A 24541-nucleotide genomic window follows, 5' to 3' on the forward strand; every position below is an offset into this window, starting at 1 on the left:
GGGTTGGTGGTTAGTGGGTGGGAATGTTTTCATAAGCCCGCCAGGCAGTACCTACCAAGGTAGCTCAGCAAGAAAACTCGCTCTTTCTCTCTATCCCTCGCTCTCTCCATGTTCTGCCTCAGTGTCGCGTAAAGTGTTTTTCAACTTGAACAGCATAAAGGTTACACATTTTATTTCACGCTTCTCTTCATTTACTCCCCACCTGCACGCCCGTTCCTCTTGTCGGCTGGCCGCAATCATACAAACTTATTCGTAGCATTCGCCTATATCATCATCGACGGCGGTACCACCAGCGTTTGTGGTCGAGTTGCACGCGCGGAAGGATTCATTTCTCTGCATCGCATCGCATCCACCGACACACAGCTCCGGCCAGAAGGCAGAAGAGGTACACCGTGTACAAGGAGCAGCGATTATGCGCTTCATTACATATGCATTTATTTTTACGTAACCAAGTTGGCATCCTATCCGAGAGCCAAGAGCACGGAGCTTATATGCCCGTTTCCTGCCCAAGCACTCGAGGTCCTTTCGCAATCGGTTATGAATGTCCCGCTCGGGTTGGCCATGTTGCCGTTTCATGTGTGCATTTCCTGCATCATCATCATCGTATCAGCATAAGGCAAGGTAAGAAGGAGCGTCAGAGAGTTGACGAAAGATATTATCCTTCAACGACGCCAAACGGATGGTCCTTCCTCGGGAGGAGTCTCCCAAAGGCAACAACTCGTGACACATAACGATTCAGGTTTCTTTCCCCGTTTGTGTTTTCTTTTTTATTTGTCGTTTTGCTCCGTTAGCCGTATTTCTTCTTTGCATTTTATACCACACTCGGCCCGTTTCACGTTTCGAAGGTTAAACGTTGAAAGGATTCCCCCGGGCGGGAGCAGTAGGTTCACCTTCCTCTGGCCCAAGGGCACACGGAACGGAAACGTACGAGTGCTTATGAATGCTTCGCTTAACCGAGTGGTTGCGTTGAAACGTTCTCGAGATGTGGCAAACCTGTGCTTCCACCCGGTGGCCGTGCATCCCGTCGTGGAATTAATTAAAAGTCCTTTGAAAGTGCTTTCGAGAAAAAGTAATTATTTCAACATTTGATCGGCATCGGCTTTTGCTCGCGCCCATACATACCACGCTCTGTTACGTTTTGCAATCGTTCTTGCGGTATTGGTTGTGGTGATGGCTACTGGTGGTATGGTGGTTTCAGGGTCGACCTTCGCATCGAAAGGATGCGAACTAAAGTTTGCTGTACAAAGGCGTTCCAAAGCGAGATTTCCCACGCTCTTCCCAAGTCCCCACCAAACTATGGTACTGCTTGTTTATTGCCTGCCGAGTGTAGAAGCCTCCCGTGGTGATCACTTCAACGCGAGTTCTTGAGTTGCCTGTTTGAAGGTATTCCAAACACAACAGGAGCCCCTGCCTTTGGTTGGCTTTTTTTAAATAAAGTTTTTGTGTGGGCCAGTGTTGAAAGTGCGAACAGATTTGTTTCTGAAGTGGCTGGAATAAAACTTTATTGGGGTATGCTTCCTTCAACACTTTAATCAGTTTTAATTTATGCACTAAATAAGCAGGACATTACCAGCTCTTTGAGGCTTTTCGATGTATATATTGTTCTTTCAAATACAAATACGTTTATGAAAACCAAATCAAGTAAAAAATTGGCAAGTGAATGAAATGGAATCTATTATGAAGACACAAACATATCCTCGAAATATTTTTTTTTTTATTATTTTTGCCCTTGTATTACCTTTCGCATCACTACATGAACACTGCATAACGTTTTCATTTCTCATTTTAATACTATTTCATACATCCACAATCTGCCTTTGCAGGCGTTGATTGAATTTCCAGCATAATGGTGAGAAAAGTCGTCGTTTCGCATAATGTTAAAAATAAATCACCTACGCCGGTGATCTAGTTCGATAAATACTCTCACGTTGCCACTGTCTGAGCTGCACGAGGTTTTCCCCGTTGATAAATTCCCAATTTCCATCCATAATCGGTTTCGGATCCCTGCACAAACGAGTTAACGTTACGTGCACTTTGGCACTGCGACGAAAGGTGGTTTGAAGGATCCTATTTTCTGTTAATATCAAACAAGCTATTTACTTATGAATTGAGCTGATTCTACTTTTGAAATACTTGAATAACATTTGAAAAATTAACAGAGGAATTGAACAATATAAGCGATTTGATTAAAAAATCCTATCCCCACCTTAAACTAGGTTCATGACTGTCATGATTATTTTACTGATCAAGAAAGCTAACGGGATATAAGGTATATTATTTATTTTTTGTATAACAGCTTACTTTCGTTCAGTCCTTTAAGGTATTTTGCTGCGGGAATTTATTCTCAAAAGATTGGTTCAACATTTTTTTGTTAATTTACAAATCACAAACTAAATTCTCCTCTACATTTTCTCCTCTACATTGCCGATGCAATGCTTCGGCGATGCGATTACTTAAATGCAATAATTGACTCGACCCGTCTGATGATTATTAAGTTTGGTGATTATTACAATGATTTGCAGCAGTACAACATGTTTTTTTTTATTTTTTTATTTAATAACGATGGAAAGGCCGTATTCTATAAAAGCTAATATTTTATCGAGCTTCATGTGGTGCTATGTGGGGGGTAAACTTTTCGTTCTTCCTCAGTGCAAGTGCACCTTATTCCGGGTGAGCTTGGTTGTGGATGTTGTTGCTGCCAGGTGTCGTTCTGATGTTGTTATTCTATCTAGTTCCAGGGGATTAGCGCCTCTTTGAAGCATCGTGTCGTGAAAACTAACAAATGGCTCCCAAGATAACCCCCTTTGTTGTGGATACTCTACTGCTGATGCTGTTGTGGATATGGTGTTCGCAACTCCATTTCCAGTACTCCTAAACCTAATTCATTGCTTCAGTAATCTAATGTTTTCGCTAGCGACCCTGACGCCTGCAATTCGCATGGAGCCGATAGCCACAATAACCTTGAAAGGTTACTGCAGAATCGAAACCGGACATTCCGCCAACGGTGAGGCTTCCAGTTACAACTTTAAATATCCTTAACCAATCTTTCTAAGGCCTTATCCCTTCTTAGGCCGAAAGAGCTGCTGGCGCACGTTACAAACGTGTAACAAACAAGAAACAAAAAACAGATAAACATAATAAACTACAATTAACTAATGGGAAAGATACTGCGTACAATCTACGATTCCCATCTCTTTGGCGAAGTCAAACAGAATTCGCAAATAATCGTAGTCCTTTTGTTCCAGGATATCGCGTATCGGCACCTCAGGGGATCTTCCTGATGCCCGAAGGGCTGTTAAGAGTCCGGGTCTAGCCGCATCGAACTCCACACATGACCAGAGTATGTGGTCAATGTCGTGGTGTCCGTTGCTACAGATACACACTTTGTGGAGTCGGCGCTAGCTATACGCTGAAGATGTGCATTCATCGCATAAAGGTTCGACATAAGTCTCGACATCATGCGAATAAACGCAGGGACGGAGAGAAACCTGTGGCGAGATGGAATGCAGGAACCTCCCGAGTACGTCCTCATCCCACATGCTCTGCCAGCGGGCCATACACAGCTGTTGTGGGATGCGAAGAAATTATTGAGGAGGAATCAGAAGCACCTCGTTTAGCCAAGGAGCCTAGTGCCGAGGATCCTTGGCTAAATGACAATGAGCAGGCAGCATATGGCTCAGCGATATTCCGAATGCGTTATCAAACAAAGAGCTTAGAATATTCAGTTTTTTTTTGTATAAAGTAATCAGAGCTTTTTCATGCCTCGACGGATTTCAGTGCTTCACTAGCGCTAAGGCTATCAGTAAACATAAAATATTGCTCCTGGAGTATTCGCTCTAATAATGAGAAATTCAACATGTTGAAAGCCTAAAAAATAAACAATCCGACAAAAAAAAATGTGTTTGTTAGTCGGATTTGAAGTTTTAGGTTAAATTCAGTGCAAACAGTACTAAATTTTCCATTTTTTTCTATATCATTTCTTTTGATTTTAAAGTGTTACAAATGACTGTTTGAAAGAATCCCACTGGACTTTGAGAAGCAGACATGAAATGTCCTAATATCATGAACATATATCACATCATTATCTGAATATATCTCAGTAATATTATTCAATTTCAATAATCACGTCACGACAACTGCGAAAAATGTTACTTTAAGTGTCCTGTTTTCGTTTGTCCATCGTGGTTCAAATTTTCTCTCTATTTCTCTCTTCCTACCAGATCGGTTACAAATATGCAAGCACGTCTCCAGCTACTATCCGGATGAAAGCAATTCCACTTTACGACCATCGCCATTTGCGCTAAGGACAGTGCATCCCGCCGGTACCATCCTAACGAGCTGATCATTGTAGCGCTAATTAAATAATGCAACACTAAGACGGTGGTGGCGGAGGGTGTGACACCGACCATCGTCGATGTCACCCGGGACGGATGCATTCATTATAATGCACCAAGCGAACTAATTTATCATTGCCACGAACGGAGCGGAACACCGTAGCGAAACATATCAAAACGCGTGGCGGAGCGCCCGGGTACGTGGGGCATGGGGACACGGGCATGAGCATTGCTACCCCGTTCGCAGTTTGCACTGGACGTCCCCGGCTGGAGGACCAGCTTAGAAGACGCGAGCTACCCCTGATGAGAGCGAACCAATGGTCACCCACATGAAGCCACCTGTTTGCCGCATGTACAACGTTACCCTAAGACTGCTGATCTTTGCAGTGCTCTTCCTCAATTCGTTCATTGATCTTGCCACTATCGATGGTCACGTCCTTCCACGTCCTCTCGCAAGCACCACTAGCAGCACCCCGGTACGTAACTTTTCCACTGCAGGCAGTGACAATATTGCTACGAACATCAGTGCTACTACGCCCTTCGACGACGCCACCATCACCACCACCAGCTCGACCGTTGCAGTGCGCAGACAGTCCCACGAGCAACCCAACGAGCCGTCCGACAATCAGCATACCGGTGGTGACCTCCACAGTGATATGCTTAACAGCACAACCGGCAGAGTTTTGGTGGTTGCACCTGAAAACTTTTCCATCGACCAGCTACGCCAAGGATTCAACAACTTTGTCAAACTGCTGCAAACCAACCGGCCAACGGCGGTGAGCGACAACGACAATCTGACGCTTCCGCTCTTCGACAAGTTGATTCAGTTTCGTTCCTGGCGCGGTAAGTTTTCGTTTGCCGTGTTCGTGAACATACCTTAGCCCCGATTATGCATTCCAACTTTGGGACAAGAAAACCGTCGGCCCAGGCTTTCTCGTTTCCAACCAGTCCCTGCTGGGGTTCCGGAGCACCGTAGGTGGTGGGTTGAAATTGAATTCAAGCATAAAAGTTTGAATGGTTAACTTCGTTTTGTCCCTTTTACTTAACAACTGACAATCTGGTTCTGGTCGGTGTTGGAAAGTGTCGCATTTCTTGTAACAGAAAAATTTCCCCCGATAGAAACGATCAAATTTGGAATGAGTTGAGGATTGAGTAGCAAAGTTTAGTGAGTCGTGCATATTGAGTGGAAGCCAATTTTATAGAACCGTCCTGAGTACTACAACACATTCCCATTTGATCATGCATCAAATCAGCGACCCTACGATCACTCAATCATGGGCGAGAAATGAAATGAATTCGATCTTGTTGTCGTCAAGTTGTAATTACTTTATCTCGAACCGATGAATAACTTTATTTCTATCGAAACCGTTTTTGCCTCAATCGTGGCACAAAGTTCATTTTCTCCATATTTTTGTTATTTCTTCTCATGGCACAGTGGTCGTTGCGGGGGAAAAATTCGGTCAAAATTATTGCTTGTGATGGATTAATTATTCTTTTAATGTTGCAAGAGTAAAACGATCAATTTTAATAATATCTTTTCGAATTTAATCAAACCTTTTTGTAAAGCGATACATCTAAAACTTTAACGATTTCCCGTACAAATGTTGCGTTTTCTTATTCGTTCCTACATGCTCAGCAGGACTATTCATGCGATTTCTAAATATTCTCCCTAGACGAGACTCGTAGTTGGAAAATCAGAATCAATATAATTTGTTTCGTGGGAAGATTGTTATGATCAACATCATGCGACTTTTCATTAAAATATTAGTCAATTTTCTTATTCCTCTCTCTCTAACTTACGATTATAAAACTTAAAGGTTTGGATGTTACATATTCCATCCCATGTCCACTGTGGGAATTCCGTTCGTACAACTTCATTTTCAAGTCAGTTTCCATCAACTTTCGAAATCCCCATCACCTCGTAGGTCGCTTAACGTATCGCACTTCAATCACTCCTTTTCTGACAGCAAACGATTCCATCTTGCCCCCGGCTAAGCAAGGAGGTGCGTGAACAGCACCGACCCGGTTCCGCTAAACCCGAAAGCAAAATAGCTGAGGAAATGGTTGTTTCATTTTTCCTTCTCCGCACAAATTTCAACGCCCACTTTCCCCGTGTACCGTTTCGTGTGGGTCCCACGGTTTTGCGATCAAGCAGAACACCATCCCCAGTAATTGATTTATCTATCTAATATATTTGCTTTTTTATTTTACGCAGACGTAATCCAATTTATCCGTCATCGTCGTCGTCGTCAACGATGGCCGTATCCTCACCACAGCATCGTGAATGTGATTCTCGATAACCAACCAAAGCCAAACCAATCGAACACCGAACACAACCCGATTTCGGTTGGGTTGTTTTCGGTTTCGTTCCGATTTACGTCCCCTGCACGCATGCTTATGGTTTTGTCTGTCACCAATTTCTGTACCGGAATTTGAAGATTGTGGCGGGAAAGGGTTTGGAAAAAAGAAATAACTCTCCCTCCGATCCGGCGAGCACCAACACTTAACTCAAACATTTTTCTATCCACATTTGCTGCCTTGTGCCTTACTCAATCCTTCCGCTCGATTCCGTTGCATTCTTAATTCGAGGTTGAGGAAAAAAATGAATATCCCTCTTCAATCGCTCTTCACTCGGAATTGGGTGTTTATTTAGTTCACGCGTACCATTCCACCGACCACTTATTGCTTCGTCCCCTTTTTCTCCATCTCTTCGCAGACATGGTTACGTTCGAGCACTGGCTGGACGATCCCACTTTTACGACCGTGCTTTATATGTCGGACGAAGGTGACAGCTTCATCGGATACTGTGACAGCCTTTCGACACACCTGTCAACCGTCTACCGGAAGAGTGTGCTCTTCTGGCCGTGCCCAAGGATGAAGGTAAGCAAAACGGCACCAGGCAGCCAGGCATGATTTTCCATGCATTCCTAAATCTATACATACCAAGTGGCACCAATGCACAGTCGGCCCCATTCGCTTTGGGAAGAGTAAATCAACTTCATTTACTAGTTTCCTTGAATTCCCATTCATAACTTCATCACCAACATTAGGAAATATATTCTCATCCTACACCTCTCCGAACCCGGAGCTAGTTGTGAGCTGTGAATCAAAGCCTATGATGCCTACAATTCCGGTTAACTTTGGTTGCGAAATTAATCAACAACTGCATCACGAGTTGAATGGTTTCACTTGATCCATCGCAAACGGATGAAGCTGAAAGACGTGATTTACTTTGCTGGTATCAAATTAACGCACACAACACAGATTTCTCATTGATACATGTACGATGAAAATCGAAAGGGATCGTCGCTACACACACACACACACACACCTCGGTCCTTACACACACTCCATTACATGCTGAGATTGTTTGGCTAATTAAGTCGACATTTGCTGATACGCCTCCTCTCTCCCGTAGTTTTCCAAAGCCAAAACAAACGATTAAAGTAAGCCATAACTACCAATGCAAAAAAAAAAAGGAAACACTGGAAACAGTCTCTGGTGCTGCTGGCAAAGTGTTTCTTATTTTCTTCATAACAATTACCATTCCCTAATAAATCGTACGAAACAATTCTGCGACAGCATCTTAACTTTACGCACGCAAGATTAATGCTAGACAAAAAGGCCTCCCAGCGCCTTTCCAACATGCGTCAGCCCGAAAGTAGGCAATCATTTTTGACATTGTCAGTGCATAAATGATTGTGCTTAATGGGGGTCAGTACTCTGCCGAGACAGACTGTTGGGCAGCCCAGGCAAAACAGTTTCCTATGCAGTGCGATTATAAACACCGAAAGGTGCGAAAGAAAAACACCACACCTCGGCACCGCCACCTCATTACCATCGTTGGGGCGGGGTTTTTGTTTCCCCTTTTTTTCCCCCAGCCTGAAAGCTTCTGCAGCACTTCTGGCCGGAGCAAACGAAATGAAACGAAGCAAAACATAATTTATGCAGTTTTATTTACATAATCACGCCGCAATCAACTTTCGGAGTCGGAGGGGCCTTAGCAAAAGGGGAAGGGATGGGAATTTTGGGGGTTTTTTCGTCCCCTTTTTTTATCAAGCATTCTGTTTTACAAAGGGCAGAAATAGAATACAGACACTGTAATGACGATAACGTTGATAATGATGGTGTGCTGTTGAAGTAGGTACGGGACGCTACCGACTCTAGCAGCGTTCCCGCAGCTCAACCAAACGTCCAGTCAAAAGGATCCACGGGAGCACCGTAGTGCTGGCGAAAATATGTTGAAGAATTCGCGTTACGTTGATTGTATTACGTTTCAGTTGATGTGTTCGTCAAAATGAAATTTTCTTTCTTTTCTGCATTTTCTCTGTGGTTTATTGAGTTTTTCCTTGTATTTTTCTCCTTCCGTTCTACTTCGAATGTGTTCTTTTTTACACGTTGCGTTCCATTTTCGTTTTGTTGGTTTTGCGTTTTGCGCTCGGATAAACACTCCTTATGGAACACTAGTTTTGATGCGTCTAATTGCTTCGTACTGATCGTTATACGCAAGCATTATATTTTTTCACACATTTTTTTTAAATCACTTTCTGCTCTGTTTTGCTACGGACGATAGGCAAGTCTTTGATGTTGGTTTCGTTTAGATTATAAACTCATAGCCATTTTTATCCCTCTGTGTGAATATCGTGGTGTCTAGAAATAGAACAGACCCATCTGCGACTCGTCGCGCGACATTTGTGCTGTTTACCGTGCACGCTACGTACGTTCACTCTTATTAAGCGAACGTGCGCCAATTTGGCCAGCCTATTGCCCAAGCATGATGTTGTCTGCTGGTCGTGCTGTTTCGTAATGGAATAACCTGCGCATCTTTCTTCGCTTAAATCTTCCTGCATACATACAAACAATAAATTCAACACGTCTCACGAAAATGGCAAACATGGTCCGAAATGGCACCAAACGAACGGGCCGTAATAGCCGTACGTAGCAGCAGCATAGGCACCTGTTAATTGATTACATCATTATCGTAATGAGCGCTGCTAAAGGTAAACATACAGGCGAGAGCATGGCAATCCGAGTATACGAGCCACCTGTATCGGGGGGGGGGGGGGGGGGGGGCCTGCCTGGAGCCTGGCTTCTTCGAAACTGCTGGATGCTGTCGTTATCAATATCGGTTTTCTAGGAATATGTTAATGGTGGCTGGCTAGCTAACAGCTCGCACGCTCTCTCTCTCTCTCTCTGTCTCTCTCTCTCTCTCTCTCTCTTTCTCTTCCTGAGCATCTGGCTATCGGTCAACAAACTTCCAAAGTGTGCACGCGTTTAGTCATGATACCGAACACGACTAGTAGTCGTGTAGTGAAAACATATCCATCCACCAACTACAACTCCCCAGCAACTCCATTCTACACAGTTCCGGGTTTCCGGGTGCTAACACGGACCACAGGCTTCGCGAACTTTTCTATGTTAGAGGCTTCACCACTTCAAACGCCTCGATCTCGACACGAACCACTGCAAAATATATTGAGGCCTGGTTCACGGTTCCGACTGAGGCAAACTTTTTTCATGAACGCTTGTGGCATACCGCAAAACGAACCACAACCGGCCAACTAAACCGCGGCGAGGTGATAACAAGCATCGGGGATGGTGTGAAACTGGCAGGAAGAACGCAAAAAAGTTTAATGACAGTCCAACCGCTTCACGCATAAAGCTGGACTCGCGAGATGTGGCCATTTCTTTCCTTCTTTCCCTCGCAAGCAGTCAACTAAATGGGATTTTCCACCGAAAAACGGCTGAAAAGTTTGGCTGCTTGATCTTTTACATTTCATTTTCACATTTTATTTTCTTTTTTTTTTGGAGGGGCTTTTCTCACGCTCACGCACACTTCAAAGTCAATCAAACCGACTCAGGGGCTTGTGGTTCGAGCGTCTGTTGAATTTGTAATAGCTTTTTTTCGCACGACGTCTGCCAGCTGGCGGAAGTTTACCGCAGAGCTTTATTTCTTTTGCTACTAAATGAGAGCTATTTAAAAGTATCGAAATGTGTTGCTTAAATACAACGTGGAACCGGGTGATGTTTCCGTTGCGGAACTGACCTAGTTTGGTTCTACGCACATCAACGAACCATTCATATCCATGTGGGCGTGAAAATAAAAATCACTTCCGCTGGTGGACTGTACCGTACAGTATCGATAGAATAGAACCCACCGGATAGAGGCCACTCGTTTGGCAAGATGGAGCCCAACACTGACAAGCTACCTAGCAACAACAACAACAACAACAACTCCCTTTTGCAAACGTGGTAATGATACAGCGGAAGCGTAAACTTTCCGTATCGTGTGTCACTCAGCGAAAGAATGAAATGCTTGTCAAGGGCACTTTCCGTCGAGTAGGCACCGTACCGCCCTAGCAACGGTCACGTTGGCCGGTTGCCTGTTGACCGGGTGCTGTCAGACGCGCCAGCGGGCAAATGGCCCAAGAGTCGCCCCACCACTTCACGCCGAACTCGTATTTCATCCTCGGGGCGTTTCAAATTTCCACAACTTAGAAAATCGTCTCACCCCGGTCTGTCCTCTTTCCGTCAGTCTCTTCATTACGCTCTCTATCTTCTGCTGCAAGCAGCCTTGTGCGTTGGTGACATTTCCACTACCATACTCGTCTTTCCTTGTACCTGGTTTTATTAATTTTTCTCTCTCTCTCTCTCTCTCTCTCTCTCTCTCTCTCGATGTGTTTATGTCTTGCCCATCTCGTTTCAGGCGACGGAAAAGTTCATTCCCTCTTACGAAACAGTTTCGTTCGCTGTGAAAAGCATCGCGCAGCAGCTTAATTGGACCGAGGCGATCCTGCTAGCGACAGGTAAGTGTCTTTTGCAGCAGCCAGCAAACCGTGGTACGGGTGCACGGAACGTTGGAACGAGCCGCATAAATAAATCAATCTGTAGCCTACGCTCTGGCAGCGATTGGTTTAAATGGTTTTGATATTTTGCCATTTTTCATCATGGGCCCCGCAGTAAACCATTGCACCAACGATGGTGGGAGAGAAATTGAAATCGTTGAACCATTGGAATACTGCTACCATTTGCTAGCCAATGGAGAACTCGATTATTGCTGAGGCCGAGGAAAAAACGAAATGTAACTGTAAATTACTAGAATTGTTTTTGTGAATTTAGTTATTAGCTTCAAGACACCTTTTGCTGTAAATAGGAATGGCGCATTGTCCTCAAAGTTACAAAATTATTATTCATTGCGGTTAAAGACATATTTCTTTTCATTTTGTATTCTTTATTCAATTAAAGCTACTTCAAAAGTTTCTTTAAACAGCGCCCCTAGTGCAGCATACCATTCAATTATGTGGTCTTGGTCAACTCACTTCTTTAGTTAACAAGAATTACAACCACTTTGCGACATTGTCATTCTGTCGAGACGGTCGAGCCTAGCCTTGGCATCGACGCCGTCACACCTTCTCTGTCCATGTGGATGACCTAAATGATTTTGTGGGCTCATGAGTCTGGCGCGTGGAATACGATGCCCAATCGTCCATAGCTCAGAGGCGTATGGGATTACAATGATTTCCTTAGGTTTCAGTATGATCAGTTGGTAGCCAGCAACCTTCTATGTATCCCTACACTCATGTTGCTGCCGAGGCCTAATTTTGACCACAGATAGAAGAATTGTTGACGACTTGAATTATACGATCACCTGTCAGCAAGCATCATCTGGAACATTTTTTCCAGATCTTCAACGCTCTTTGCTCGATCCTTTGGATATCAAATATGTGGGAAAGCATAAGGGATACTAAAAAAAGTCGCTGACAGGCCTCAGATGCTTTACGAGGATTCAAGAAATTATCGTAAAAATTGTGATTAAAATTCGACCAAAGGTAACGGACGCCTGGCTTCTAATGGATTTAAATGTGTTGAATTTCTGAGAAATCCTTCACTAACCCAAGAACTAATTACGAACTATCCCTAATCAAACTTCATTCTTAAGAACACCTAAAACTAAATAGCATCTAGCAAGGACATTCTAAATATACGAGGGCTGACAATAAAGTAAGGTCTCCAATTTTTTTTCATAGAAAATGACATTTATTTTCGAAAAGCGATACACCGTTGGAAAGGCCAAGGTCTTGGCTACTTTTCTACATAATCGCCATTTTTTTCCAACATCCGCAACATTTTTTTCCTTGCGCATCCGCACGATGAACTTGTCTATGCCGGCAGAATACCACTCTCCGTCCGCCTCGCGCAGCCAGGTGTTGACCTCTTTCTGAACCTCCGCGTCACTTTCAAACTTCTTCCCTCCGAGATGTTTTTTTTCAGGGCGGGGAACATGTGGTAGTCACTTGGGGCCACGTCCTCCAAGCTTCTCTTCCAAGTCCCTAATTGTCGCACGGCGGTTTTTGAGCATTACTGCCTCCACTGCATCTACAATCGCATCCGAGACCGACGGTCGGCCACTTCTCCTCGTCGTGAACATTAGTGCGCCCAGAATTGAACTCGCTGCTCCACTTACGCACGTTTTTTATGTCCATACACTTTTCCCCGTAAACTTCAACTAGTTGACGATGGATTTCAATAGGTGTCATCTTTTTCGCACTCAAAAAACGTATTACAGAACGCAATTCGCACTTGGACGCTGACGCGAGGGGTACCTCCATCGTTGACGGCTGCTCAGCCAAGACTGAGCGGTCGGGGAAGCCTCACCCAGCGGCAAAGTGGTAGTTGGGGAACCAAGGAACACGGCGGTGTTGCCAGAATTTGCCTAGCGCGTGATCCGGCGAAGTTGCAGCGTTAAGTAAGGTCTCCACTTTATTGTCAGCCCTCGTATTAGGATAAATGCATAAACATGTACTCTACACTCTACTCAACTTATACTCTTACTGGACAATGTTTCAATCCTAGAAACCGTCCAATTTCGAATCCCGGTACCCCGGTAACACCGTCCCGAGACGCTGTTATGGGTGATTTTAAATATTTCCAATCATGAAGCCACTTGGAAATCGAAAAGTACCACAAGGCCCTCGCCCATTGCCGCCGCTTGTTGACGGTTCGTATTACATGACCAAAGTTGTTGCGCTGTACGAGTACGCTTCCTACGCTACGCGTGGTTACTTTTGCCTCGGAGCCCAATAAACGTAAAGCAGCATGAAACAGCCTTCCAAGCTGCTCCGGATGTCGGTAATCAAATAAAAACTGTTGAAATAGGCCGCTCTGCAAAAAGCCGGTAACCACCAAGACGGTAACGATCCGTTCGGTATACATACAAACATTGTAAGATCGGACAACATGACCTAATCCAAGTGAACGATCCTGGTCAAACTTTGCACACACACACACAATGAAAGACATATTTTGCTTCGGATGGGAAAAGAAAAACGGAGTCCCGGAACACTGTTGTAAGCTGGGGAGCTTAAATTTTGTACCCACTTGTTTCCTGCTCTTCTGTGGTGTGCCGCGATGATAAGAAGTTGGGCAAACAAAGGAACCAACCCAAAACGGTGCTTGGTTCCGAGCGGCGTGGGTAGACTCCGCTATGCATTAACCGCATAAATGTTGCTCTAGATGACGGTATTGTCGTGTATTTCTTTTTCAAACCAATGCCTATGTACCTAGATGCTGGTTTATTTTCATAATTGGTAGAAATGTTACGAAAATCTCTCACTTGGATGCTCTGAGTAGTCTCCAATGATTCAAGGATTTTGCTAAATTATTTGCCAGCACTACTCGTCGTTCTTGAGGTCATTCGTTTCTCTACCAAAAGATGTTCCAAGCGTGCGAAAATTTGATCCCGCTTCGGAACGTTCCTGCACCTCAATGACCTCTGGTTACCGGCTATGAAAAATTAAGCATTTTGTCTTACCAAGGCACAACCAGCACAAATACCCGAACCATTGAGCTCGGTTTGCGGAAGTACCAGCTTGCCTCCAACCAACGATGGCCACCGTTTTCCATTAAAACTTATCAGAGAATGAAAAATGAAACACTTTCATCGCCGGCCGCTGTTGACGCGACTGCACCAATGTAACCCAAGATTTACCCCGATCGTACAACCACCGGTGCACCGGCAAATGTTTTGGCACAACTCCTCGTACGTCCATCGGGACCATAATTTCCGGTCGTTCGTTCGGAACTTTGCGCCTGGATCTGTCCTGAGAATGCGAGCACGTGGCTGTAAAGTACGGGCGATTGTTTATTTAGGTCCGAGCACTGCAGCTTTGTTTGGATTTATTTGCAGCTTTGAACAGTTCACCAATTTCGGCACCCGTTGCTTGGTACCGATTCGGCCGGGAGAACATTTTTCGCGCACAGTTCGCACGAATCTGGAACTCGCGGTGCGACGCATCACCCAACAGGGAACCGAACAATAAAAATAACCCCTTTTAACTTTGCTCGTTTATTATTCGTGCTGGGCTGGGGACTGTTTATATGCAGACGGATGGTGATGAATCTGACAAATATTCATCATTCACCCACAAAGCGTTACACGATACAAAGAAGCGCGTGAGCGTGCGTGACTCACTCAAGAGCGGCCGCATTCATCACGGCGGTCCGACATTGTTGAATCCATGAATTATTTGCTTGTGTCAAAATTCAATTTCATTCTCCGTCCTCTTTGTTGCATGATTTACTGGGCAACAAATAAATGGGAAATAATTCGCAACCGAGCTCACCCACAAAGCAAAGCAAATGCAGCTTTGTTGGTGGTAAAAGGGGTTTTTAAATCACTTTGAGCGTAACCACAGAAATCGCCATTCTCTATGGGTGGAAAAAGAAAAGCTTTATAGAGACCATTTTACACCTCACAAAAGATCTGTAGAAAGTTTTAAAATTTAAGTGAGACTCGCTTTTTTCCCCACCTATTCATTTGCCCCCCCCCACCATGACACATTTTCGAAATTCGGTGAAAGAAAATCGATCGTAAAACTGATTAAAGTTTAAAATGCCAACTCACGCGAACGCTTCACCACTGTTAACCTGCATGTTAACGAGTGTCGAAAGCCCTTTCACTTGCAACCATTCCTTCCACGCAACACTTCCTGTTCACAGCATTGTATGCGAATGGGAGTGTGAAAAGCATTGTTACTATAGTCACCTTCGACTTCAATTTAAATATTCATTCTTCGCTTTAGGTCGTTCCGCGATCGCTGCGAGTCGATTCGCCGGAAAAGGTAAGCCAGCCTTTTCCTGGGTAAGGTTTGCATGATCACCGAAGGAAAAACGATGAAAATCGAACCGCTACAGCCAATACATTGTGCGAATCATCCATCCTATGGCACGGAAACGACGCTAAGAAGATGCCGTTCCGGTGGGGTTAATGTGTACCAGGAAATGTGTGCAAAATCACTGGCTGATTTGAAATTCCAACCGTTCAACAATCCGCTAGTCAGCTGATTGAAGACACTGTTACAAGACATTTTTTTTTTTTTGCAAATCTTCCTTCTTGTCAGTTCCATTCAACAGGCGTACCGAACAGGACGGCCAATCTACCGACGACTAACAAAATTGAGATGAAATTGAAAATTTCTCTAAAGCTGTGATTGTGACGCTTTCCCTCCACAGCACCGGGGATGCTTCTGTTCCGTATGTGTGATTCTACGCGGATACCGTCCCGGAACATAGGACAGTCGCACAATACATAATCCGCCCACTGTTGCTCGTTTCATTTTCTTCAAGTATTTCAGCGGGCTTTCAGACAGCCCAGCCAGATACAATGGTACGATAAATCTATCGGTCCCTTCCGGCGCTGTGCTTCCCACTCTGGTCAACCTTCTACAAGCGCTAGGGCTCATTTGCCAATCAGATCGAGAGGCTCGAGATGTGACGATATGCAATAAAACCAATGCGTTCATCAATTTTCATTTCGCTGTCAAGTCGAAAATGTATCATCGCGTGAAACTGTACATACAAACCATGTATATTCAGGCCGAGCCGAGTGGGTGTCAAGCACCCACACATTGTCCTGTGGTTTGACAGACGAAGATCAGCATGAATTGTACCATAAAATTTTGCTTGGATCGACCCCAAACACTCAACAAAAAAACCGCTCCAAAACTGAAATCAAACACCAGGCAGCACATGAGTGTGAAGAATGTTTCAAGAAAAAACGCTTCAAGCAGCCCAGCGTGAGCCCTTTTCTCGCTTTACGGCAGCGCTCTTTTGTCAACCGATAGCTTCTCGGCGAGCGATATTCGGTGCTGTATTCTGAAGATAAATGAATCCTTTTACTTAAGATGGAATGCGGACGTTAAGATTTGCGGGCGAAATTTTGGGACGAAAGAGTATTTGAAGGCATGGAAGGTACGTGCGGCAAATGGTTGTTAAGCTGAAATGGATAGAATTTCAGTGCCCTTACTCTTTTCATTACCTTTTACAACGAGCACGGGGAAAGAACAATGGCATTTTTCACTTCTCTTTAGTAATCGACCGTTTATGAAATTGATAGGCGTTAATAAACGAAATTGGCGAGTAGGTATATTCATCACACGGTTGCTTAATCTCATTTAAAATACTTTAATACTAAGGATCCGGTATCTCTGTATTAGAATCTGAATCTCCATTTTTGTTTTTAGGACGACATTTCCCAAGCAAAATTGCATACTTTCTAAATCAATTTTCTAGACAATGCGGCAGAGAGTCATCATACTGATATAAAATAAAAAATTTACAATTTTCTAAAAAGATTTACAAAAACTTCAACCAATAAGCAATCCTACAAGTCCAAAGTAAATTTTCAAATGGCAACAATAAATTGAATACAATACAAAGGACAATAATGATGATTACATCATTAAGCTACAGACCTTTATTTTTGCAAACAATAGGACTTTTTAAAAAGACCGTCCTTAGCTCCTACCGTTTAAACATTGTAGATTAGATATTGTCCAAAACATACAAAGCCTTGTTATCTATAAAAGAGGGTGAGAAGAATGAAAGCTAAGCAGGGTCGGATGCGGATTCAACCTGATGATGCAGGTATCACTATACAAATTTTGCAGTGGGCAAAACGTAGTTTTTACCCCTACTTGGATGTAAAAATTTGCTCCATACAATTTGTATGGGTAAACACGACGCCTTAGAATAGAGTAGACTTTACCTCTACTTGAATGTCCAGTTTCTTCGTATTCATGATATGTTTATGTTTCTGCGAAATCACACATCTATATTACAAGTCTTTCAATTCAATTTTACAATTTACATCGATGGGAGCATCAGTGCGACCGGATGACCGTGTAGGTCAGGACCGCACTGTAGCAGATGGACGAGGGGTGTGCACATACGCTATCCAAGATGCCCTGTGTCATCGGATTGGAGCAACAACGAAATGAAATGGTTGACGCGCGTTTGCAATCTGCTGGCTGCCATATTCCGGGGTGCGTCGTGTCCTGCAGAACCGTAGCACCGGAATTATCAGAATTAAAGCAAATTACTCCCGGAGAATATGAGGAGACAACTCATTGATCCTTTGCTCCGGACGACTTATGCTTATAAAACCGAGGAGCAGCGCCTCAAAGCCACGGGCTACGTGAGATTTCATATTCAAAATGTCAGGTTCTTTTGAGTGTTGGTGAAATTTTCTCGCTTTGCAATCTTTTTTTAAGAACCTGGCGCATACACAAGCTGCCTACACGGGGCAGGGAGCAATGGAGAAAAAGCTGAAATAATAATTTTGAGATTTTTGACCCAGCCGACCAGCAGTTGCAAAATGGAGCACCTGAACAAGGCCAAACGTTGGAGCAAGAGGAAGGTGTGTTATCCTTGCACCATCGTTTCCCTGCCAGAGATCGTTTCAAGCGAGCTCAGTACCAAGACTCAATAGCCTTTGTATTGCGATTGGTGCGATTGTTAAGCCTGATCGAACTTTTATTATCACGGCAGCAAGCCTCCGATCGACCAGATCTCCTCACTGCACGAGTTTTTAGGTTGAAACTTAAGGCAATGCTGGAGGACCTTTCGGCGGAAGTCTTCTTTGGAAGGAACCTTGGGCTTCAGATCGCACGCATTCATATGATAAAGTTTCAAAAACGTGGTCCTCCCGAATGCTCACTGTTTGCTGATCCTCAGCGGCGGATAACGACCGGCTAGTTTTGGCAGAAATTCCCAATTCTGAAAACAAAGAGCTTTACGAATCAATGGTGATCAGCTATAAATTATTTATATTTCTATCATTTTATTTTGCCACCATTTCGTTTGTCAGTAATCTTAAATTTAACTAAAAATTAAAAAGTAATCTTAAATTTAAATTTAAAAATTAGCCGGTCAAATTTGAATATGTTTTTATGCATCCCGAAACAGCTTACACTCTGGTGTTAAGTTATACCCCGGAGTTATGTTGCGTAGCCCAGTAACCAGGCCAATTGACTACTGTTGTCCAAAAGGAGCATTTGAGGAATGTTAATAAGACTCTTGTCAGATTCGGAAAATGTATGTTAGTAGTAATGTTTGAATTTGAAAACCGTTTATTAAATGCTTTTTTATTGTACAGGTAATATGCTCATTGTCTTGTAAATCTATTACGATTATCTTACTTATACGTTATCCTGTTTGTGGTGAGAAATTGAGCTCCTCTTTTGAACGTATACAGATTTCGAACAGACTTTGATAAGAGATTCTAACAATTTTGCCATTCCAATTCTTAAAAGAGATTTTAACGCCTAGTTAGCATAAAAAAAAACAAAATAGTTTTAAGAGACTTACCTATCCCATGTATGAATGTAAAACGTCAACGACAGAAAGGCTTCTTTTTCGAAAGCGAATGGCAATAATTAATCATTGCCATTCGCTTAACATCGCCAACACCTCACAACACCTGCTACCGGACACAAAATGCACCCTTCAGAAGCGAAAACCATACTACGTTTGACACGTCCAACCGAACTTATCCGAAAAACCCCACCCCGGGCACAACTTTTTGCTGACAGTGGATTACCGGATGCAAAGAATACTGATAAAATCAAATCGATCGAACTACCATCGCTTCGCACGTGTTAAGCTTCCGTTGGTGCAAAACCCATGTCTCGGATTCGCTCCTGCTAACACAAGTAAAATGGCGTTGTCCAGCCCCCTCCACATCGAGGACGGTGGCGGAGAAAACAATTTCTACTGATTGAAATTTATTTTTATGCGCTCTGACTGTCACGTATTGATGACGATGCGCTCCTCACGGCGTTTGGTGGTCACGCGTCGCCGCAACGGCCAATGTTGACCACCGGGAGGAAAGATTATGAGCTCATAAACGAGCGTGGTGACAACAGGCTGCTTCTTGCTGCCGTCCGCAGAAGCTACTGATGCGTTGCTGGAACCGTTGCCGAAGCGAACGAGAACACCGGATTACCAGCGTAACAGTATTATCGACAACGGGCAGAAGGAAGCACACGAACCGCTGCTGGTCGGCCAGCGTTTATATCCGGAGCCGTAGCCACCTCAGGCTAGGTGACAAATTGATACAAATTTATAACCGAAGGAATTAGCCACGCTTACAAACGGTATCACCGACGGTTTTGCTTCTTGGAACTGACATTCCTAAACGTTTGCTGCGAATGGGAATGGGAATTGCTATCGATTACGATTCCACTTGGCCCGGTGGGAAAGTTATTTCAAGGTTTTAAGCCTGATTTCGAGCTGTCGTTGAATTTCCGGCAATGGCGGCCCACAGTTCCAAGAAATTGTATCTACTCGCCAAATGCGATTTGCCTTCTTTTATTTACAATCGATCGACTCACGCATTCGATTTTGATAAACTTCTCTGGAACGATTCGCAAAACAACGCTCGAACGAGATGGAGAAGAAAAAAAAAACGGGCGCACATTCTGAGTTGATTTATTTCACCACTTTACATTATCCAATTGTAGTAAGTCTTGCTGGCATTTTCCGTCACCAGGCCCGTCTTCTTGCTTTCCCATCTAAATCTTAATTTGGGACAATAATATGCCAGGCTCTAGATTTTCTCGGAAATTTTAGCATTTTGTCTCTCACTCTCTCTCACTCTTCTACGTGTGATAGCTTATTGCTGACAATTTATATCGATCGAGTCACTGAAAATTTCTACCAAAACGGTGAAAGGTTTGCAAGTGTCTCTAAACATAAATCATACCCATTTCTACACACATACACGAACAGACACACTCATACAAGGCACGGATAGGGCTGCTGAATCGCGAATTCTCGTTCAAGAGTTTCCCTACGTTCGCTTCCCCCCCGTTTCCCATTCGATACGCTTACGTGGGCGGACCGAAAACGCATTTCCACTGTGCTGTGCCTTGGCAGCGCTGCCGAAACAAATATTTACAATCTATCGAAGGACGGAAATTTGTACGGCAAAAGTCAACAGATTGGTTGCTAGCTAGTGTTTAATATGGCGCTATTGATGCCAAAACCAGTGCGAACGAGTGTTTTAAATTGATTGGCTTTTTCGGCCTGAACGAGAAAACTGAGCAGGAACTCGTGATCGCGAAAAGTCGATAGCTCGGAAGGAGCTGGCTTGTGTGCGGATAAGGTTGTTTTTCTAGCGCCACGTAAACAACGTGTTTAATTTGTTGTATGGCCCTTGATCTCCCCCTCCCCCTCCCCCCCCTCTCCCCCCTTGCCACTCACCCGGAAACAAATCGAGTGTAATATTTTGTAGGCGAGACTTCTAGAGCGAGACAATTTGACAAAGCGCAGTGTCGCATTGATTACCATTTGTTGTTCTATAATTTTCAGATGCCAACCGTGCGCTATCGCTTGCGCTGGCCAGCAATCTACACATACCGTACACGATAGCGATGGATCCTTCCAGCATTCCTGCCGCCTTCAACGATAGCAATGGAAAAGGTAAAGTATTATTGAGTAAATTTTTCATCAATCCTCATCCATCCACCGCCATCCAATCACATCGATATAATGCAAATCGGCTGTTCGTTCAACCAAAGAAGAAAAAAAAAACTGCAATATGAACATAATTTCACACTCTATTACCTTCTTATTCCGATACCGCTCGGATCGGTAAAGGATGATGGAAAAATTCATTCCCAATCTAATCGCTTCCCGGAGTCACATTACGAACGGGAAAAATCGAATCGAAAATTGCTGAAAATGAATCATGCAATAGCAATGAAATAAAAATTATAAACCAACACCCGAACCGAAATCGGACCCGTTCGGCGTGTTGCCCGGTTCATCTTCTCCTTCCTCGAGATGCGGAGTTTATAATGGAGAATGAAATGTGAATTCAAATTTCAATTATTACACTTCGTTCGTCACTGCCACACTCTACCAACGCACTACTTGCGGCACCAGCAGCACACTGCCGCTGTTTCTGCTGTTGTGAGGAACAGAACGAGCAGCACGACGAGCACGGCCTCCTTTCACGGCTGCTGGATTCAATTTGCTCCTGACAAGCGGGCTTCACATGCTCTTTGTATGAGAATTGTGCGCGTTTGCGTGCATGTGTGTGTGTTTTGTTTCTTTCCTTTTTTTCTCCTTATTTTTCACATACATTTTCCTGACCAGAAAAACGGAAAACTGTTTGGTGTATGCTAACAAGTTGATCAGAACGATCGTCAGTGTGTGGTTTTTGTGCGTGGCTTATTTGTGTTTGTATATAGTTTGTGTGTATGCGTGTATGTGTGTGTGTGTGTGTGTGTGTGTGTGGTTCATAAATCAACAATTGCAATACGATGATTACCATAATCAAAATTGGATTCCTGTTCAACAAAGGCTCGACGGTATGAATTGGAATCCATTTGACTTGTCTTTTTTGCTCCCTTATTGCCTGTGCTGGACAGAAAATGGTTAGAAATGTTTGCTAGAGCAGGCCTAGCCTTATGTGCCTTCAGTGGAAAGAAGATGAACAAACAGGTCGACTACTAAGGTTTTTTTTTTTAAATTTTGCAACGTTGATTTCCGTTTGAACAGATTGCTAAGGTTGATATTCAAAGCTTTCTGCAAGGTTTTTTTGTTTGGGGGCTTTCATAAATTACGTAACGCTTGACGGGTGGGGGGGGGGGGAAGTACTCTCTAGCGTTATAACTTATTACACATGGGGGAGTGGTGGCTTGTGCTTAGTAACAGAATGAAATATACAACCAAAAATTCGGGACATTTATTTTATTTTATTTTACTTTTTATTATATTTCCTAAGAATCCTTTTTATTATACTTGATACAATGTCTCATCGTTTTTTTTGTATCATATATCTTTGTTGCAGTCAAAAATTAACAACTTCCCGCCGTGTAAAGGCTGACGCTGCTGTTTTTTCCACCACTGAACCAACCACTTTCGTAATATTTGCGATAAAAAGAAAAATAAACTTGACATTATATCAAAAAATATATGTTTTAAAATTTTTTAAATAACATTTTTGATTGGGAGTGGGGGTAACTTTACCGTTACTTGATATTGGAGGGGGAGGGGGGCGTCCTTCCAGCGTTACGTTTGGTTACAAAATATAATTATTTTAGCGTTACGTAATTTATGGACCAACCCTTTTTTGTTAACGGGCGGTCCCGTAGTGAGGACTGACCATCGAAGTATGTGGCATCGCCAAGTCTAGTAAGCCATTTCGATGGCTGATGTGACATTAAGCCAAGAAGAAGAAAAGAAAAAAGAACCAAACATTAAAATAATGTTGCATTTTCATAAGAAATAAATAAAGAAATATTTTTATTTCTTTTATTTGAATACTTTTTCGTTCATCTGCTCCCTGCTTTAAAACACGATTTTCTCAGAAATAAGAAATGATGTAATTATATTTTACGTAACTTTTTTTTTTAATAAACTAGAAACAACATCATCCATAGCGCTTTCTAAGCACAAATATGAAAGTTATGCCTCGTACTGCTCATAAAACAACGATCGAGGTAAACTCAATACAGATTATCCGTCCAGCCAGCTGGACATCCTGCACTGATATCCTTTAGGAAAGAAGTTTCCCGAACCACGCCACATTCACGCTTAAATCCAACGGCGAAACGGTATTACAGAAAACTGTTTCGCCAAAGAAATGGAGATGAGATGATAAAAGAAAAATCGCAGCAACAATACAACAACTTTGTTCACTTCCTGTGTTGTTCGTTTGTTTCCGTTTACCGTGTCCGATTACCGGCGCGTCATGCCTGGTATGGAAAAGTAAGCAAAGCAAAAGCCCAACACCGCTGGCCCCAAGCTCCGGTAAACGGGCGAACCCCGTAAGTTTTTTGCTTTCGCTTCTGCAGAATTGCCCTGATTCCGAATTAAGTCGCATTTGTGCACCGAAAGTGTTCCCTTGTGTGAGTAAGTTTGTTCCCTTCCCTTTCCCCATCTCCACTGGAGGCCCCCCAGGACCTGTAGACCCCAAAAAGGGCTTTAACTTGTTATTTACAAACGCCTCATCGACTTATCCTGTTTCACTATTCTCATTTTCCTATGCCGTAAGATACTTTTCCTACACCGAAATTGTTGGTTTTTGTTTCTGTTGGTCTGCTTAACTTTGATGAACATTTCCATGCTGTTCTGCTTTCATTCTGTTTGCGTTTTTTTTGCGTTTTTGTTTCGGCTGATAATCTTTCCCAGTTTTCGTCGTCCATCGTGGAAAACAATGACTTCGGCTCGCTGCACTCGTGGCGATCATTTAATTAGGCTCGCATCTGGAAACAGGAGAAATAAATTGTTCCTGTTTCTGCCGGCCCGGCGGAGCAGCAGGACCAGAAAGTAATTCCGTGTCCTTTTCTTTCTGTATCGTTCCCAAGCGCACCGAGTTTCAAAGCTCTTTACGGGTTCGGTGGCTGACTGTGGCGGATGATAAACTTTGCAAGTTACACTCATCAAATCTTTATTTCTTAACTCTAGCGAAATCTCATTAAAATCCTTATCGCTCATTAGGAATCTAATTTTCAGTGCTACGTCTTTGTGCGCTGTTCGTATCTTCTGCAAGAGTATTTTATTTTTCTTATGCACTGAGTTGCGTCGAAGGTGCCTCCTTCCTGTATCCGTGTAATTATCACCTGCCACAGTAGCACACAAGCGAGTGTATGCGTCGGCGTTAAAGTCAAAACGGAAATCATATTTTATCGCTTCAAAATCGAGAACAAATTGAAGCATCACAACTTTATCACCATATTGCAAACCGATGATTCATCGTTTTGTGCAATCAATTTTGACATTGATGATTCGGGACACAGACGTCCATCCACATCCACATCCATACATACCGAAAGGAAACAAAAAAAATCGTTTAACGAACTGTGCTATTCTGTGCTGCTTTCACTCATTTTCTTTTTCCCTTTTTCCATCCATCCAAC

At 43.3% G+C, this 24541-nt stretch overlaps 3 protein-coding genes across 3 annotated transcripts in view; 2 read left to right on the forward strand and 1 right to left on the reverse strand.

Moving 5' to 3' along the window:
- LOC126556762 (putative ATP-dependent RNA helicase DHX57) overlaps window positions 1-24541 on the reverse strand; it is a 300736-nt gene that overhangs the window by 209235 nt on the left and 66960 nt on the right. The gene's annotated exons all lie outside the window — the stretch shown is intronic.
- LOC126557181 (protein claret segregational) overlaps window positions 1-24541 on the forward strand; it is a 333201-nt gene that overhangs the window by 146941 nt on the left and 161719 nt on the right. The window lies entirely within an intron of this gene.
- Window positions 4612-24541, forward strand: part of LOC126556666 (uncharacterized) — a 41458-nt gene continuing 21528 nt past the window's right edge. The window contains exons 1-4 of the mRNA XM_050212075.1: window positions 4612-5177; window positions 7051-7214; window positions 11041-11140; window positions 20985-21095. Of these exons, the coding sequence (XP_050068032.1) occupies window positions 4652-5177; window positions 7051-7214; window positions 11041-11140; window positions 20985-21095 (901 nt within the window). The 5' untranslated portion in view covers window positions 4612-4651. The remainder of the gene's footprint in view (window positions 5178-7050; window positions 7215-11040; window positions 11141-20984; window positions 21096-24541) is intronic.

This window comes from Anopheles maculipalpis, chromosome 2RL (assembly GCF_943734695.1).
Source record: "Anopheles maculipalpis chromosome 2RL, idAnoMacuDA_375_x, whole genome shotgun sequence".
Taxonomy (NCBI): domain Eukaryota; kingdom Metazoa; phylum Arthropoda; class Insecta; order Diptera; family Culicidae; genus Anopheles; species Anopheles maculipalpis.